The following is a 17,086-nucleotide window of genomic DNA, read 5'->3' as shown; positions in this document are numbered from 1 at the left end:
AAATCCAGCCCTGGGAGGAGCGGTCAGCTGGAGCTGCTACAGGCTTTTTTGTCCCAAGACTGTGTTCTGGGCAGAATCCCAACTGTACAAGAGGGTGTTGTCCTCCTCGCTATCTGGCTGGAGGACGAGTTGCAGTTCCTGTGTTCAAGTCTTGCTGCGTTTTTCCAACAGGAAGGTGCTTCCCATGTCCACGGTGTCCGTGCTGGATGACCACATCAGCCACTATCCCCAGCTGGAGGATCCGATGGGCTTCTTGAACGCGTATCTGAACTTCATCAACTCCTTCTGAGCTCAATTCTCACTCTGTTCATGAGTCAGGCTTTGGGGGCAGGAAGAAACCTTGATTTTTTTGATCTCCAGATCTAACACTCTGCACTAACATCCTAATGTTTGGCTGCCAAACTGCTGCATTTATGCAGTTAAATCCTCTGAGCACCAGAAAAAAATCAGCCTGCAGGGAGGCACAGACAAAACCGTTAACCTCAGGAGAGTTTCAGGATGCCAACAGCTCTTCCAGCCCTGCGCTCACCTTGATTCTTGATTGTCCTGTCTCTGTATTTAGAGCCAGGAGGGCTCAAGTGAGAACAGGGACACCTGAGGGGAGGCAGAGCACAAATATCAGTTCAAGAGTCCTTGCTTGCCTTCACTGCTAGGCCACGCTGCGTGCCGCAGGTAGAGAGGACCACGAGCAGCCCAGGGTTGATGCACATATTCCCAAGATGGCTGTTGGTTTGTTTTTTGAGCTGCTGTGCAGGCAGTTTAAATTTTATCCCTCTGCTAAGTGTTAAAATACTCAACCAGCTTCTCAGGACTGAAGAATTTGAAACTGAGTTGTCTATACTAAATACAGCAGGAGAGCTGGATCTGTGATCCCCCAAAGTACAGGCAATGATGCTCTGCAGCCATAAAAGGGCATTTAGGCACCATAATTGTCTTCAGTAATCTCTTTTTAATGGCCAGTTACCCAAAGGCAAGCTCTAAACCTCAAGTTTTTACCATAGCTCTTGTTTCTCTGATTTTCAGTTCAACAAGCAGAGGCACTCACTGACAATACACCCTTGGGACTGTCTCGGGAGATTCCCTGAAGCTCAGCTGTAGCACAAAGTTCTACCAGAGCAGGCTCGTCCCTGTTTCACTACGGCAAACTGAATATATGCAACCCCGGCAGTAGCAAAAGCCAAGGTTTTCTGAGCAAAAGGTATTCCAACCACAGGGACCTGAGACGGGTGTTAAAATTAGCATTAAAATAGTATTCCTTTATTCCTTCCTTCCTTCCTCACCCTGATGTGAAAACTAAAGAAATACCAATTCATCAGGAGAGAGATGCAGAACTTCCCTCATAAGGAAGTCACCACGAGGTCCCTCCTTCCCCCTTTCTTACCAGTTTTTGATACAGAATATTTCTCATCTTGGAGGCCAGGAAAAGGCTGCAGTGTTGTTTGGTATTATCTGACATAAGGCTCAGAGAATTGAATCTGCCTTGGTAGGTGAAGATTAATCTCTCTCTCTGGACATTGATTTTGCTGTGTGGAAGAGAGGACACAATCATCAAGGAATTGTAAATTTACAGGCTGACAGACTCTGCAGGTTTTGTGTGTTTTTTAACTGCTTATGTTTGAAATTTAATAGCGTCCCTTTAAGAATAAGGGGCTTTTGCTGAGTAAACAGCCATTATGGGCTACTTTTTGTGTACTGAAGCAGACAGAATTAGAACAAGAAATTTCTATTTTATTAACAGTAATTCATATGAATTCCACCACCAGTGTTTATTTTCTGTTAATAAAAAAATCAGTTTTGACAAAAAGTCTGATTCCGTTTTCTTACCACCTGCATCTTTTCCTCTTCCCTGCTCTACTGCAAGTGGGCAGAGATGCAATAAGTTAGATGGGAATGTGTAAGTGACAACGAAGGAAGGGACATGGGAAAGGCTCAGTACCAGCCAGCCACTATTGCCACTACTGTAACATCATACAAAATATTTACCAAACTGAGGAATAAAAACTACATGCAGAAGGACAGACAGGCTGCTTGATAGCTGGTAAATATCCAACCGGTGCTTGCAAAGGAGGTTTTTCCACCGCGGTCGACGTGCTGTAACGCTCAGCCTACAGAAGCCAGGATGACATCTACAGGAGTTTCTTCCTTGCTCCTAACCGTCACCTGCATGGTCACGCCATCTCCCAGCGCAAGCCTGGACCTTACCAGCACATCACAGCCGCCTCTGTATACACCTGGGGACAAAGCAACGTTTGAGAGATGACAGCAAGAGAGGCTCAGGCATCTAGTCCTAACCCAGGAGCCAACAACCTGGTGAGTGCAAGATGGATTCAGTCCATCACCAGTTGCAGAGAGGAAAGAAATGACCAAAAAAAATACCACAACCCCAAAATCATAGAATCATGAAGGCTGGAAAAGACCTCAAGGATCATCAAGTCCAACCCAACACCCCCCCAACCCACTAACCCATGTCCCCAAGCACCACATCTACACATTTCTTGACCCCCTCCAGGGATGGTGACTCCACCACTGTCCTGGGAAGCCTGTCCCAATGCCTGATCACTCTCTTTCAGTGGAGAAATTTTTCCTAATATCCAGCCTAAACCTCCCCTGGAGCAACTTGAGGCCGTTTCCTCTTGTCCCATCACTTGTTCCTTTAGAGCAGAGCCCAGCACCCCCCTCACTGCACCCTCCTTTCAGGCAGCTGTAGAGAGTGATGAGGTCTCTTCTCAGACTCCTCTTCTACAGACTGAACCCCCCCAGCTCCCTCAGCCGCTCCTCGTCAGCCCTGTGCTCCAGACCCTTCCCCAGCTCCGTTGCCCTTCTCTGGACCTGCTCCAGCACCTCGGTGTCCTTCTTGTGGTGAAGGGCCCAAAACTGAACACAGTATCTGAGGGGCAAATACTAAGCTCTTGAGACCAAGACTGAAGATAACAGATACTGTCCTAATTAAACAAAGTCAGCGAGTGCTGCTGGAGGACAAGGATGATTTAAATCTGTAGAAACCAGAAAGTGGGTAGCTGGAGCTCACTGCCAGTTTAAGAAGACAACACATATTGTAATTCTGTCATGAAGGCACAGTGCCCCTGCCGTTAAGGGAGGAACAGTCCTATGGTTCTACTAGAGCGCTTGGAAGTGGTGCTCCTGGAGGCAATTCTGACTGCAGAAGCCATCGCCAGTCCCACTTCAGCATGACTACGCAGATAGACCTGGAGTTACCTAGTCTGTGCCTGAAATAAAGTGAGATCCAACCCTTCTGTCAGACTACTATGTGCCATGTTCATTGCAGTTTTGCTTTAACAACTGCAATAGAGTTTTGTAGAGCACTTGACTTGTAAGAATTGCCTAAAACTAAGCCTGGAGTACTAAAGTTGTGGGTACTGCAGGCCAATTCAGGATGTGTTTTTAGACAGAAAGTTGAAAACAAGATGGTACTAAGAACCTCCTTCTGAGATAACAAGCAAGGAAGGTGTCTGCTCTAGAAGTTCTTCACTCAAAAGATTCACTACTGTTCCCATAGAGAGAATACCTCTGTTCTGAGCAACACAGAGTACATCTGCAACAGCAGGCTCCAAATTAAGCACCCACTGCGTTTTACACACTGGTTCACTTCATCTTTCTGTAGAGAAACAACTCTTGAAACAAGAACAGAATCTCCTAACCTATTTCCCTTCATTTAGTGGAGAAAAAAAAAATAATATCTGTGTGGGGACATGGAAACATCGAGTTCAACAGCATGAATACTTACCAGCTAAGTAGAGTGTATGAGAATTTTTGTTCTCTGGCACCTTATCTGATCTCTCACAAGCATGAATACTTACCAGCTAAGTAGAGTGTGTGAGAATTTTTGCTCTCTGGCACCTTATCTGATCTCTCACAGGGCTGCATGCCCAAAAACTTGATGATGTTATTGACAGCTTCTGCATTCAAAGATTGAAAAAGAAAATTACCTCCAGGTCGGTGCCAAGCTTTCTGTGCGAACTAGTTTGCAATTAAAGAATGCTCTCACGTGGCTTAACCATTTCCATTTGTTATCTTGGTGGCAGCCTCACTAACACACCTAATTTGCCGTGTCCTTTCTGCTGTCTTAACAGTCGAGGAACGCACCCCTCCCTTCAACCAGCCTCAAGCAAGAGAGCACTGCCAAACTTCCACTCACTGTAATCCCAGCATTGCAACACAAAGCTGGGACATCATGTCATGTTGGGAGGCACCGAATTCTCCTCCTACCACACTAAATATATCCCCAGCATGGCAGATTTACTAGGATTACTATGTGAGTCACCAATAAACAAGGAGAGATCATCTCACCATCAAGGGTTTTAATGGAACTAAGCGCAAAGGTTTCTTCTTTCTCAAAGTCATCTCCCACTTCTTCCCAGGCAGCGGCGAAGTTAGGCTTTAAAACCTTCTGAATGTGATCAGACACAGTCACCTCCAAATCTTCCAACTGACAGAAAAGCAAGGGAGATTTTCAGCTGCCAGTTACAGAAATGATCCTAATCTTAGAAAGGAAACACAGAAAAAGAGAAACAGCAGCATTTTGCCAAAAAAACTCTGTGATGGGCCACCACAATGAAGATAAACTTGCTAAACTGACTGTAAATATTTATATTTCAATGTAAATTGCTGTGGATGTTCCATCCCTGGAGGGGTTCAAGGCCAGGCTGGATGAGGCTTTGAGCCACCTGGGCTAGTGGGAGGTGTCCCTGCCCATGGCAGGGGGTTGGAACTCAATGATCTTGAAGGTCCCTTCCAGCCCAAACCATGCTGTGATTCTATGAAAAACATCTGCGAGACTTAAAGAAGAGTAGAAAATGGGGCAAAACCCATTCTAGCCCATACTGGGCATCTGGGGAGATTTTCTCAGAATCCTGAAGGAGCCTTTACTTCCTCTAAGCCCAAAAGACAGGCACCTTCCTGAGATCTGACTTGGATTTCAGTGATTGATAATACAAATGCAATAAACAGAAGTGCCAATTCTTGGGGTGGAGAGAAAGATTGGGCCACAGTCCTGAATTAGTGATAAGGGGAAAAAAACCCCAAAAAACCCAGTCCTGGACTTACCACATATTCATCGTCATAGCCATCCTCTTCTGGCACGCCTGTGTTCGGGTCACAGTCTCGAACAGTGAACTTCATTGTGCAACTGAAAGTACAAGCAACTGGGGAGGAGAAGAAAAGCCCGTATTCAGGAAATCAGACTAGTTCTAATCTTCTCTGGTATTAAAGAGATAACCAAGAAATCCACCCCGCTGATGAGCTGAGTCATGTTAAACCAACTGCAAATCCAACAGAGTTTAAGTGTGAACAATGAAAGCAAGAAAGGGAAGTTTTATGCCCAAGAAAATATCTCATTCCTAAATTTCATATTCTCTCACGAGAGGAAAAATTGCATTAGCCAGATATGGAGAGGCCCAAACTACCAATTTTTTTTTTTTCTCCCCCCTACTTGTATTTTCCTTTTACCAATTCTTTTCCTGACTTCTAGCAACAAACATCCATGTTTTCAAAGGTGCTTTCATTGATTCAAGATAATAATTTTCCTGCATTACCTGCACGCTCTCCACTCCTCTTTAACATCCCACTTTTAATCATCCAATACCACTGATCAAAAAGTGTGTATACTATTTTGTAAGAAATATGTATACTATTTTGCAGAAACACAGGTTCTACATAAAAAACAGCATTTGTGACAAAAGGAAAAACTGTACTAGAATCTCAGTATGCACTTGCCAAATCCACCCCCTAAACATTATTATCTGTTCTCCAAAAACTTAATTTGAGGAATTTGTCGTGCAGAACTACTCCCTCCCAGTGGGTACCTGCAGTGGGATCATCCTGGGGAATCTGGACGAGGGTGTAACACATGCCCGGCTGGTTGTAAGCCAGGCTGGGCGCTGGGATGCAACAGATCACGTCATAAGCGTCCGACGGCTCCATCTGCACAGTGACTCTCTCTAACAGCTGATCATTTAACGTGTTTGTGCAATCAAACTGCAGAAGAATAAATCAAAAAAGACTTGAACATAGAAGAAACATTTCTAATCATGAATTTTTCCCCAAATCAGCTACAGTACTCCACAGCATGCATCCTGCATCTTTGATCAAGCCTGCTGTTCTCACTAAACAGCTTTTCTCTCCAATTTTACTAGAATTCTTTAACAGATGGGATCATAACCCCCATCCCTTTTTGATCATTGACTCAAGCAGCACACACCCTCTCAACTCTACCTTGCAACTCCCTCAAGAGAGAGGCTGTCCTCTCCAGGGAACAGTGACAACACCCAGACACCATTAAGGATCAATGCCTATTGTACCCTGGCAAAATCCCGTAACTTCTCTTACCTGGAAAACAATATGATTTGTGAACACGTGTTTAATACAACGAACAAAATACTCTGTTTCTGCTTCTGTGAGCTGCACTGGTTCCGAGGACTTAAATAATGGACCCAAGCTCTTAAACTCTGGAATGGCTGCCAGTTGTTCTGCACAGAGAGGAAAAGAAGGTGATAGACACTTAGTGACATGCTCGTTCATTGCTCCCACCTGACCTGCAGCAATCCTCCCAACGCTTCAAGCGCTGGAGACCCACTGATCTTCTCTCATACCTTGGAATATATCCTGACGTGAAGGTGCAACTTTCTCAGGCTTGGTGGTCACCAGGGCAATCTCTGTGAAGAAAAAAGCAAAGACATTGTGCTGTCAACTACACTATGCAGGAGTTTTAAATGCCATTATATCTCCTCTAAAAATTCCCTAGCCTGTAGTGTTTTACACATTCTGCTGCAAACCACCAGCCTGGCTCCTCACACACACACTGAAATATCTTTTCTGTGAGACAGCGTTGTATTGTAAGGAGAGAAGAGGAAAGATGCTTGAGTAATGATGAAGGAACACCCTTTAGTCCAGAAAGCCAGCAAAAAAGTCTGAATAAGGAGGAGAAGGGGGGAAAAAAAAAATCCCAAACCTTTTCTTGGAAAGTTGTGCAAAGTCAAAACGCAAGAGTTGTACAAGAATGTGTAAGAAAACCAGTGAGGTGACTAGGAGCTTCTGGAATGTACTTTTTTCAAACATCTCTGAACTAACAAATTCTGATGATGTACAAACTCCTCTCTGAGAACAAGACTAGCAAAACGAATAATGACTTTCTTGCCAACTTGTATTCCTTCATAAGAGGCACTGTCTTCCTTTATCTGTGAAGATCAGCCAGGCTTACTTCTGCAAAGCCAGTGACACTGTAACCTGTCTGGCACTCAGCTGAGTCACCTCCTGTCTTGGCCCAACCCTACTAGGACAGCAGCCAGCTTACAGACGTCACGTATCATTATGGCAACCTGAACGCTTACAGCCTTGCCCACAGCTTATTTCAATAAAGCCGAAGTGTTACCTGCTTTCTGTTCAAAGATTGGTGCAGTAGCCAGCGGAACTGTTCTCATATCAAAAGGTTTGTCAGAAGGCTCCAGTGTATACTGGTGCAGGGCTTTCTCCATCCCAGGAACAGAGACGGTCAACCCTGCAAAGTAGAAGCACGGGAAGAAAGTTTCAGTTTGAATAGGGTTCACAAATGAAGAGCGTGAATTTTGGATTGCCAACTGCACCAGAAGCATTAAGGTGCTGGAGTCCAAAACACTTAATCTGTGTCTCAGTTACCTCCTTCATGAGATATAAAGAAGGAAAATTATTTTAAAAACCTCTTCTCTGTTGCCTGTCCATTGGCTCAGGCTGCACAGAAAAACTCTTGTCAGAAATCTCAAGTTTACAGCTAGATAGACACGGCTTGGGCTTTGGCCCAAAAAAAAAAAAAAAAAAAAAAAAACAAAAAAAACGGCAGGGTTCGGCGTTGGCCAAAAAAAAAAAAAAAAAAAAAAAAAAAAAAAAAAAATCGGTAAAAGCACTTTAATTTCATTTCAGTAAACACAAAATACACACTAAGTACTTCAAGATATGGTATAGAATAAAAAAAACTAAAGATGACACAGAACGTTGCCACTCCAGAGGGTCCTGCAGTCTAAACAGTTCACTCCAGAAAAGTCATCTTGCAATTCTGCTCCCATGAACTTTCAACCACTGACCATAAAACATTTTTATAACCAACCCTGGCAACAAGATGTGTCACCTTCATTTATAATGGAGAAAATGGAGCAAAGGTTAAGAAAACTGACCCAAATGAATGAAGAGACAATGACAAAAAAAGCCCCAAAGCTCTTGCTCCATTTCCTAGACAATTCTTCCCCTATTTTGTAAATTTGCCATTCTCAGTTAGGACAAGAACTCCACAGGAAAGCACTAGGGCCAGAAAAAACACCCAGTTCTGGCCTTTCTAGTTGTTCTGACCCAAATTACACAACAGAAAACTGTTCTTACAGCAACAAAGCCCACCCATAATACAGAAGGTGAAATAACATCTATCACAGACCGTTAAAAATATAGGCAGCGTTCAGTGCTATCTGTCTCTGCTGCAGTACATTCAAGTAGAACGTTGCTCTGTCCCGAACTTCATCATCGCTGTCCATCATGCACCTGTTTTGGGGAACAAACATCAATTATAGCAGATGATTTATAAAGAGAGATTCTCTCTCCCTCTTGGCAACTTCCCTCCCTCCCTGCATTTCTCAAGTCACTTCTTGCAGTTGTAATTCACTTGCACCTACACTGAGGTTGTGCTCCACAAATGAAGAACACGACGTTTATGGTACAGAGAATTTAAGGAGGCTGAATATTCTTAACAAGAGACACGAACCTGTGAACTGGGAACACCTGAGATCACTACTCAACCATACACAAAAGCTATTTATGAGCAACATGGAAATATATTTTCTTGCTTCAAGGGATGCAAGAAGATGTACTAAAGCACTGAAGAGTTATTATCAACCAAGGAACGTTCTCAGAACAGATTACTATCAGATGTTTTCCTGACTAATCACATCTTTAATTTGCTTATCTCCAGCAGTTCTATGCTCCCTCCAGCCAGGAAGGAAAGGTGGAAGACAGCCATCTCCAAACTCCTCTACCGGCCAGTGCACGTTCTGACCTGCTCTGGCCTTGCTTCTTCTGTGGGGCCAGAGCACCCAGTGTCACCAACAAGCTCAGCACACGCACACCACAGCCATACCCGCTCACCTCTGCAAAAGCACCAAGATGCTCGGAAGAAGATTCTCATTCTGGGCACCAAACTTTGCTAGTGCACTTACAGCGGCTAGAGAAGAAAACAGGGAGATATCAGAGGCGCTCAAGCTATACGCAAACACATTTTCAGAGTCATGATGCAAAGCCCTGTGTGTACTGTTGTGAAGTTTCAATTACAGGTTTTCACTTCCTCACCATAAACCTTTTAGTGTTTAAAAGATTAAATTATGGAAATAATTTCAAATGGAAATAGTTTTGTGTCAAGGAATAATGGAACAAGATCAGCTTAACAGCCCTGCAACTCTGTTCCGAGAGAACTCTATAAGGTTAGTTCAAGCTCCATGGCTCATTTCAGTTGCTGGCCCCTCTGCCATTAGCTGTAGCTCACACCCTCAGATAAATCTGATTGTCACACACAGGGGTGACATGCATCCAGTGGTGACCAGGGTCAGACTGCATCCAGACACTTTGCAAGGAGCTGAAATCCCTCAGCAATGACTTAGAGCTGCAGGTCCAAACTAATCTAATTCCAGCTCAGCATCGTCTTGAAGAAATTCCACATACAGAAGAGAAAGCTCTATAAGGAAGTACAAGCTTTATGGCCTTGGTGGTTAAAAGAGAATCCATATTTTCATAATTATGAAGTTTCTATACAATGTACGCTCTCCAGGGGATGCTCCTCATACGCTCCCAGGTCACAATGTGACCAAAGGAGCTGTCACCAAAAATCAAACACAACCTGGACCATTTGTGAGCTCATTTTGCCTCTTCTCTCCCAGTAGTACCTCCTCGTTTAACACGGATGAGATCAAGCCGATGCTGATATCCCTCCAAAGCCAAGTTGCAAGTGTAAAAAAGGCTGAACATTCTAAAGGGTTTGTTGTAAAGGCTCTGCTTGAAGGAAGTATCGCCTGCAACATGCTTCTAAGGAGGAATCCTTATCTTGTGGAGGGAAGATTTCCATGTAAAAAGATGAGAGTCTATAGCAATTATGCTCTTCAGGGAAGTAGCAGTGTCCCCTCCTCATGTATTACCTCTTGATTTTTGGGAGACATTCAAGGAAGACACTAGAATCTAATATATTGCTTCTGTTTTGCCAAGTGCTGATGCTAAGATGATATGAGGAGTTTAAACATATTGCAGGATAAAAATCACCTTCACAGCTCACGCACGTAAGAGCTAGCTCTTCATGGCGTCCATGGAGTAACCATTGCCTCCCACCCCCAAACCCAGTCTCAGTCCTGAGATTTTCAGCAGAGCTCAGACATGAAACCATCAAGATTTTGAGCTGAACTTACCAGCCCTCACGGCCTCATTCTCCAGCACCACCCTGTTGAAGATGAAGCGGATGTACTTGGACGGGGATGGAGTCCTCGGCCCCTCTTTCCCCAGCAGATGCAGGATTTTTGTGGCTAGGACAGTATGTTCGCAGTCTTCGATGAACTCGCAGAGGTGAGCCAAGCCTGATTCCTTACTCTCAGGATTCTCCTCGATGATGCTGATTATACAGTCCACAATGGCTCGCTTGTACTCAAAGCCACCCTGCGAAAGGAAAATCAAGGACACTGACCCAGCAGGCAGAGCTCAGACTGCAGTGCTGCTCAGTTTCCCCTCATGCTTCAATTACTTCTTTCCATTGGGAAAACCAGGCATTTGCACATAAAGAGAAAAAAGAAGGCGTGCGGGATGACCTAACAGGGCCTTCCCAGTCCTCTTGACCCCTACACGTACATCACCTGAGCATCTCTTCAGATCAGTTTTTCATGTACCAGCTGTAATTCATAAGCACAGGTCTGACCCACAAGATGAACAAGGTCTTGGTAATCAGCCAGGCCCCATCATTGCGGTGTACCCACTGACATAAGACAGAAGAGACCCTTCATACCATCCACCAGAGCTACCTGCCAATAACTACACAAAGAAAGCTTCAAACATACATCATCCCTGAGCATATTGGAGAGGAAGGTCATCATGACGCTGTGTTTCCGAGGGTATTTCTGGCACAAAGCACTGATAGCCTGTACTACCACTACCTGCAAAACAATGGAGAAGGACGTTAGTCACGTGTGTTTATCTTTCTATGAACAATACAGGCTTCTACCCATCTCAATTTCTCCCCTTGAGAGATGAAATTCTTGTACAAGAAGGGTAAAATCAGGCAGTGGACTCTCACCGTGAGCATGTTAACAACACTGTGCTAGCATGCTGCAAGACCTGGCTCTGCTGGAGGGGCTGTATTTAGGACAGACTACACGAATACAAAGGCCTCTCCTCCCTCCTTCTGCCCAGTGATGAGCCTGACCTTAATCTGACTTAACTAGCTACATTTTGTCATCAAAACTCTTTGCTATTTTCAACTTGTCTACTATTTCCTTTTCTCATAAAAACAAGAACTTAAGACCACTGTACGCTAGCAGACAATGATTTTGTAGAGATGTGTTGTGCTCCTCGAGGCAACTCCATGGTGTAAAAAGGTATGTGAACTACCATCCTTAACCAAGTTATTACCCAAGTTCATAGTGACTACACTTGAAAAATTAGGTAGAAATACACAGTTAACACTATTTCCTAACTTTGTATCAGATTGAAGTGATATAGACTCAATCAGAACAGTTACAATCCCTCTTCTTCTCTGAAGAGGCAAGCAGAAGGCTGTACAATGTTTTGTGGGATACAGCATGGGAGCCAGGAATCCACCAAACGACATTTCTTGGAATGGTGAGAAGAAGCGACACATAAACTGGAAAGCAGAGGAGTACACCTTCTGGTTTTGCTCTATCAGACTGTCACCGAAGGATTAACAAATGGGAAAAAGCTTCACAAAAACAAGAAGGGGAGAAAAACCTGCAGCTGGAAAGAGCAGAGGCCTCCAATGCCACACCTTAAACTCATCTGATATTTCTGACACGAAGGAAGAGATCTGTTTCATGAGCCTGTCTACGCTGCTCTCACTGCCTGTCTTCAGCAGGGTGGTGATGGCCAGGGTAGCGATACTGCGGTTGGAGTCAGTGATGAGGTTTTCCAGGTCCAGGTTGCAGGCAGTGACTGCAGACGGATGCTTCATGGCCACCTGTAAAGAATGCAATTCCAGATTATATGGGAGCAATAACATCCTACAATTCAGAGCTTTTGATGAGACAAGGATTAAAGCCCATATTTTTTTTCAAGCACTGCGCTGTTCCACAAGGATTGCAACTAAACTGACATCATATGACTGCTGGGAGGATGCAATTAAAGCTCAGGTTCTTTTGTTTCAGCATTCCAAATGAACTCTAAGTTACAACTCATGGGTTTGACAGTCAAACTGCTGCTGCTGTGGTGTGCAGCTTTGAAATCAGAACGTTATTTCCTTCACACACATCCTATTCACACTTTTTACAGTATTAAATCTGCAAAACTCTGCTTCCTTACAGCAGAGAGCTCACGAGTTATCAAACTACAGCTTGGTCCAGAAAGGAGCAAACATGAATGCAGAAAGGATTTCTGCCATGCCAGGAGATTTGGTGGAAAAGCCAATTCTCCAGCACGGAGTATTTCCAAATAAAGTAATCACAAAAAGAGTTGTTCTACTTTTGGTAACACACCATTAGGTACTGAAGTCTGTTTTCCTCTAATCCTCAGAGATTTATGCTTGTTTAGAAGGTTTTGGATGCACTCACTTTATTAAGGGTCCGTACAGCTGCATATCTCAAGACAGGTTTAGGAGAACTACAGAAAAGCTGCAGCACTGGAAATGAAAACAAAATAATCAAGAGAAGTAACAACAAAATGTTACAAAGTAGAGACTGTCTAACAAAAACCAGCTCCCAGGTACTGCAACTCTGGGCACCTGTAATGTTTGGGGAGGAGAAGGTGAAAGCCCTCACAACCATACCAGGTGAGGAAAGGGAAATTTTGATATTGAGATGTGCAAATAGTTTGGTCAGAATTCACTGCAGCAGAAAACCAGACACGATCTCTTTCAAAGAATGGGAAGAGAGAGGAAAGTCTAACGTATCCACATTCCACTACACACTGCTAAATTTTCATGCAGCACTGTTCATAATTTATCACTAGCTTCACAAGCAAGTTAAAAATAACCTCCTGTTTTTAATTTTATATCAATAATAGGTGGTTTGTGTAGTCATCTGTGGCACATCTGTGTTATCAAGTTCTCCTCTAGCTTCCCTCCCACCCCAGCTAGAAAAAGGCAAGTATTGCCCCGTGCCACCTCTAGTGCCCATGCACTAAAGCTTTGGATGAAATGGGAAAAAGGGATCAAGCTGCTTCTCATCCAAAAGCCCTCTAAGTTGGGAACAGTCAGAAAATTCAGGTTTGGAGTTCAGTATTTCAGTTATGTCTCTGCCATGGTTTACCACCGTTTTTTTTCAGATGCATCAGTGGTACAAAGGACTCTGTGACCAACCTGAAACAGCAGGTGCCAGCTCCCTGGCCGTGCAGTTCGGGAGATGGATGATGGCAGAAGCAGCTTCATAAATAACCATTTCATGCTTATTCCGCAGACAGCTCTCGATGAAGTCAAACAGCGGACTTTCATGGCTACAAACAGGAGATATTTCACAGTGGGATGCTGAATTATGTACAAACCACTAATAACTGCATTTCTGAGAACTTGACAGAAAGCACAGTCGGTGCTGTGGGTCATGTTTCTCATACCACCCCATTGCTCAATTCATACTCTAAACTTTCTGTTTACTCTTAATCTACTTTATCTATACTATCATTATCTTTACATTATCTTCTTCAAGCTAGAACTGCTGCACTCCAAAAATAAATACTTTATTATTAGGCATGTATCACATACCAGTAACAAAAATTCCCACTTATAAAAGAATTCTATCAGGACGTGAATTTCTCAGCTAACTATCCTCCCTCTGCTAGTATGAGAGATCAGAATAGGAGAGATCCTTTTGTTTACATCCCCACAATATAGGAAAATCCATATTGCATTTGAAACACATCTAACTAGACAAAGTACAAAACCTCTCCAGAGATCATTCTGCAGATTTAATCCTACTCTCAGCTAAGTTTTGGTGGTGTGGTACCACAACAAAAATCCCACCGCCACCATGCAACTGCCATGCATACCACCACTCAGTTCAGTTTAGCGTTCTGCTTCTGCTCGAGTTTTATTTTTAACACTACAGCTCTCTGTCCATGTGTAGATTTCCACAAACTTAAAAAAAAAAAAAAAAGCACATTTCCTAGCTACCGCTTACCTCCAGCTAGAATTAGTTTTTGTAATTCACATACAGCCTCTTGCTTACCCCTCTTCAGATTCCTTCAAGAGTTTGCTCGCAATTCGGATCAGCATGCAGTAGGCAAACTGGGATTTCAGTCCAGATTTAGTGAATTTATTCAGCATCTTGGAAACCGCAAGGCGATCATTTTTTCGAAGGTGATAGAGCAGCCCCAAAGCATGATACTAAGAAATCAGAAATGTGCAGGTATTGAATACACGCTGCAGCTGGAAAAGCCAGATTGTAAGACACACAAGAGGGCTAATAATCAGTTTCCTGGCAGAAATACTTTCTAACCTCAAACCATCTGATTTTCCTGACAAGTTACAAAGATCTGCAGTATTTCCTTCCCCTTCCTGTCCACCATAAGACAGCTTCAACATATTTCTGAAGATCAAAAGAGCCATGAAGTTAGTTTACTCCCTCTTCTCCCCATTAAATGTCAGAACTTCAAAGGTTTCAGCTTATTAAATCATACTGCACAATAACACTTGCATTTCTAGTACACTCAACACCCAGGATATCCCAAGGCCTTTAAATGACAGCTGACCTTACAAAAATTCTCAAAGCATTTCTGCTGAAAGTACAAAGGAACACTCCTAGTTGCTTGCCAAGTTGTTTTGGGGTTTTTTTGCCATAAGATTGATTCACAGGAAGGCTTAAAGAAGCTGCTAACTGGGTAAGAACAAAGCTGATTTCACAGACTTGTTTCTCATCTTTAGTCTGTAACACCGACTGAACAGAGAGAATATTTTCATTTCCACAGCTGTTTGGAATATTTGTGCAAATATTTTGTGAATATGGATATCTTACTGATATTCAGGCTAATCTCTGTGGTCCTGTAGCAACTGGCAAGTTTTCTGAAGGCCAAGAGATGCTGGTGTTCCGGGAGGCAGTGAGATAATTTCTTAAGTTTTTTGAAAACTCAGATTCAAAGCTCTTCTGCAACAACCACTGTGAAACAGTCAGTGGCATCCCAGCTATCAGAAGGTTCACAAGGAAAGGGCAGAGGATGCACTAAAGAGCTAATTCTTAAGAATCTTGCACTGGGATCATGGAGAAACTCAGGATTTTTTGGAACAGTTGAGTTGTTTCCCTCAAGTCACAATTCTTTTTTTTTTTTTTAAATGGGAAAAAGGAAAGCCAATTACTTTTTCTAAGGTTATCATAAGAACTTACAGAATATTATTAAAACCCCGCAGTGGGTTTCGAGATTCCTGGGACAACCACCCTCAAACATACCTGCACCATGACATTGTCACTAGAAGCTGCTTCTTGAGCTTCGTTGATCCACCGTTTGACTACATCGTAACTGATCTTCATCATGTGCTGGAAAAAGACACAAGTTGAGAGTGCAGCAAACCAACATTAGAAGCACAGTGAAGTACCAGGAGCTTTGTTTTCAGTCTTTAAGTTTAAAGACTTGGAGACAATCTAAAGCTTTGTTGCATACGACAGGTAACAAAGAATAACTCCCAAATACATGGGTGGAATGGATGCGCTTGTTTCAGTAAAGAGAAAAGTAACTCAGAGCTTTTCTGTTCAAAGAGGACAGAAGACGATACTAGGACAATTCACCTGCCTACTGTTAGTCCAGCAGGAAGATTTCAGTTGTCAGGATTACTACAGTCCTAACACAGGCTCCGCTCTGTCTCATCAGCTGGACCTCTCACCTCCTGCTCTGCCTTCTTGATTTACCTCTTTATCCTATGCACCTATAAACCACTGGTTTTCTTACATCTCAGTCTCAGACTACCATGGTTCTCTTCTTTCAGAAAAAAATTAACCTAACGAGATCTGTTCCAGCCTTTTCTCCTCAACAAGGGAGAGAAAAACAGGGAACTTCCTCATCTTGCTCTCCTACTACATATTAGCAAAAACAGTCCTGACTTGCAGTCCTGGGCAGCAATTTAATGGATTTGTTTTTTTGCAGAACAGACTGCTTTTATTGTCTGCTATAGAATCATGGGCTCTTTTGCAGTCATCAGTGTTAGTTCTTCCACAGCACAGAACATGTTTTTTCTTCTTACTCTCAGCAAACTGATAAGCACATTCATGGTCAATCAGTGTGCTTGACTTTTCAAAACCGACAAGGCCCCTCCTGAGAGAAATCAACGTTTTACGTTAACTGCTTAGAGAGATGACTGAGCACTTTGAACTTAAAATTATTACAAGTGATGTACTCTAAAGCAAGAGAACAAGGAGTTTGAGAAGACAAAATCTGGTGACAAAGCAAACTCCATTGCTACTAGTTTTTGTTTATTTTCCAGTGAGGAGATGAAGAGTCATATCAAAGGAAAAGAAGATGAAGAAATAACAAAACAAAGGGCAGGCAAAGCTACATGTAGAGCAGACTAACCTTCCCAGCTGGAAAACAGAGATTTACAATGATCTACTGCTTTACTTACTAAGGAAGACACCAGTGCAGAACTAGACACGCTGGGGACTTTGTCCACTATGGCTTGCTTCATGTATCTCTCAATGGCTTGTAACATCGTACCCTAGGAAAGGGAAAAAATAAAAATTAAAATGGTTTGGTGGCAGAGCGTAAAAGTAATATAAGGAAAAAAAAAAAAAGGACAGCATAATCAAAAGGCCCTCAACAAAAATTCTGTACTAATTCTGAAAACGCCTAATTCCACAAGGGAGACATGAGTATCATAGAATCAGAGAATGGTTTGGCTTCAAAGAGACGTTAAAGATCATCCAGTTCCAACCCC

The 17,086-nt window shown here is 43.1% G+C and overlaps 2 protein-coding genes across 2 annotated transcripts in view; one reads left to right on the top strand and one right to left on the bottom strand.

Annotated features, from left to right (window-relative positions):
• MEST overlaps nucleotides 1-289 on the top strand; it is a gene marked incomplete at its 5' end in the record, with an annotated part of 6,210 nt that extends 5,921 nt beyond the window's left edge. The window contains one exon of the mRNA XM_010078606.1: nucleotides 172-289. Coding sequence (XP_010076908.1) covers nucleotides 172-289 — 118 coding nt within the window. The remainder of the gene's footprint in view (nucleotides 1-171) is intronic.
• Nucleotides 290-1,708: 1,419 nt separating this feature from the next.
• Nucleotides 1,709-16,867, bottom strand: COPG2 (coatomer protein complex, subunit gamma 2; the record flags this gene model as incomplete). Its single annotated transcript, XM_010078605.1, has 18 exons — nucleotides 1,709-2,231; nucleotides 3,819-3,917; nucleotides 4,309-4,447; nucleotides 5,065-5,162; nucleotides 5,823-5,994; nucleotides 6,346-6,485; nucleotides 6,609-6,671; nucleotides 7,388-7,513; nucleotides 8,417-8,520; nucleotides 9,121-9,196; nucleotides 10,425-10,668; nucleotides 11,064-11,159; nucleotides 12,008-12,196; nucleotides 12,786-12,853; nucleotides 13,532-13,665; nucleotides 14,394-14,551; nucleotides 15,609-15,695; nucleotides 16,775-16,867. Coding segments are annotated over 18 exons (2,217 nt in total), but the record flags the coding sequence as incomplete, so codon positions are not given.
• Between the last annotated feature and the right edge of the window lie 219 nt (nucleotides 16,868-17,086).

Source organism: Pterocles gutturalis, unplaced genomic scaffold, assembly GCF_000699245.1.
Source record: "Pterocles gutturalis isolate BGI_N339 unplaced genomic scaffold, ASM69924v1 scaffold7353, whole genome shotgun sequence".
Classification (NCBI taxonomy): domain Eukaryota; kingdom Metazoa; phylum Chordata; class Aves; order Pterocliformes; family Pteroclidae; genus Pterocles; species Pterocles gutturalis.
The sequence above is the reverse complement of the archived record's forward strand: the minus strand, read 5'-3'. Positions and strand labels throughout refer to the sequence as shown.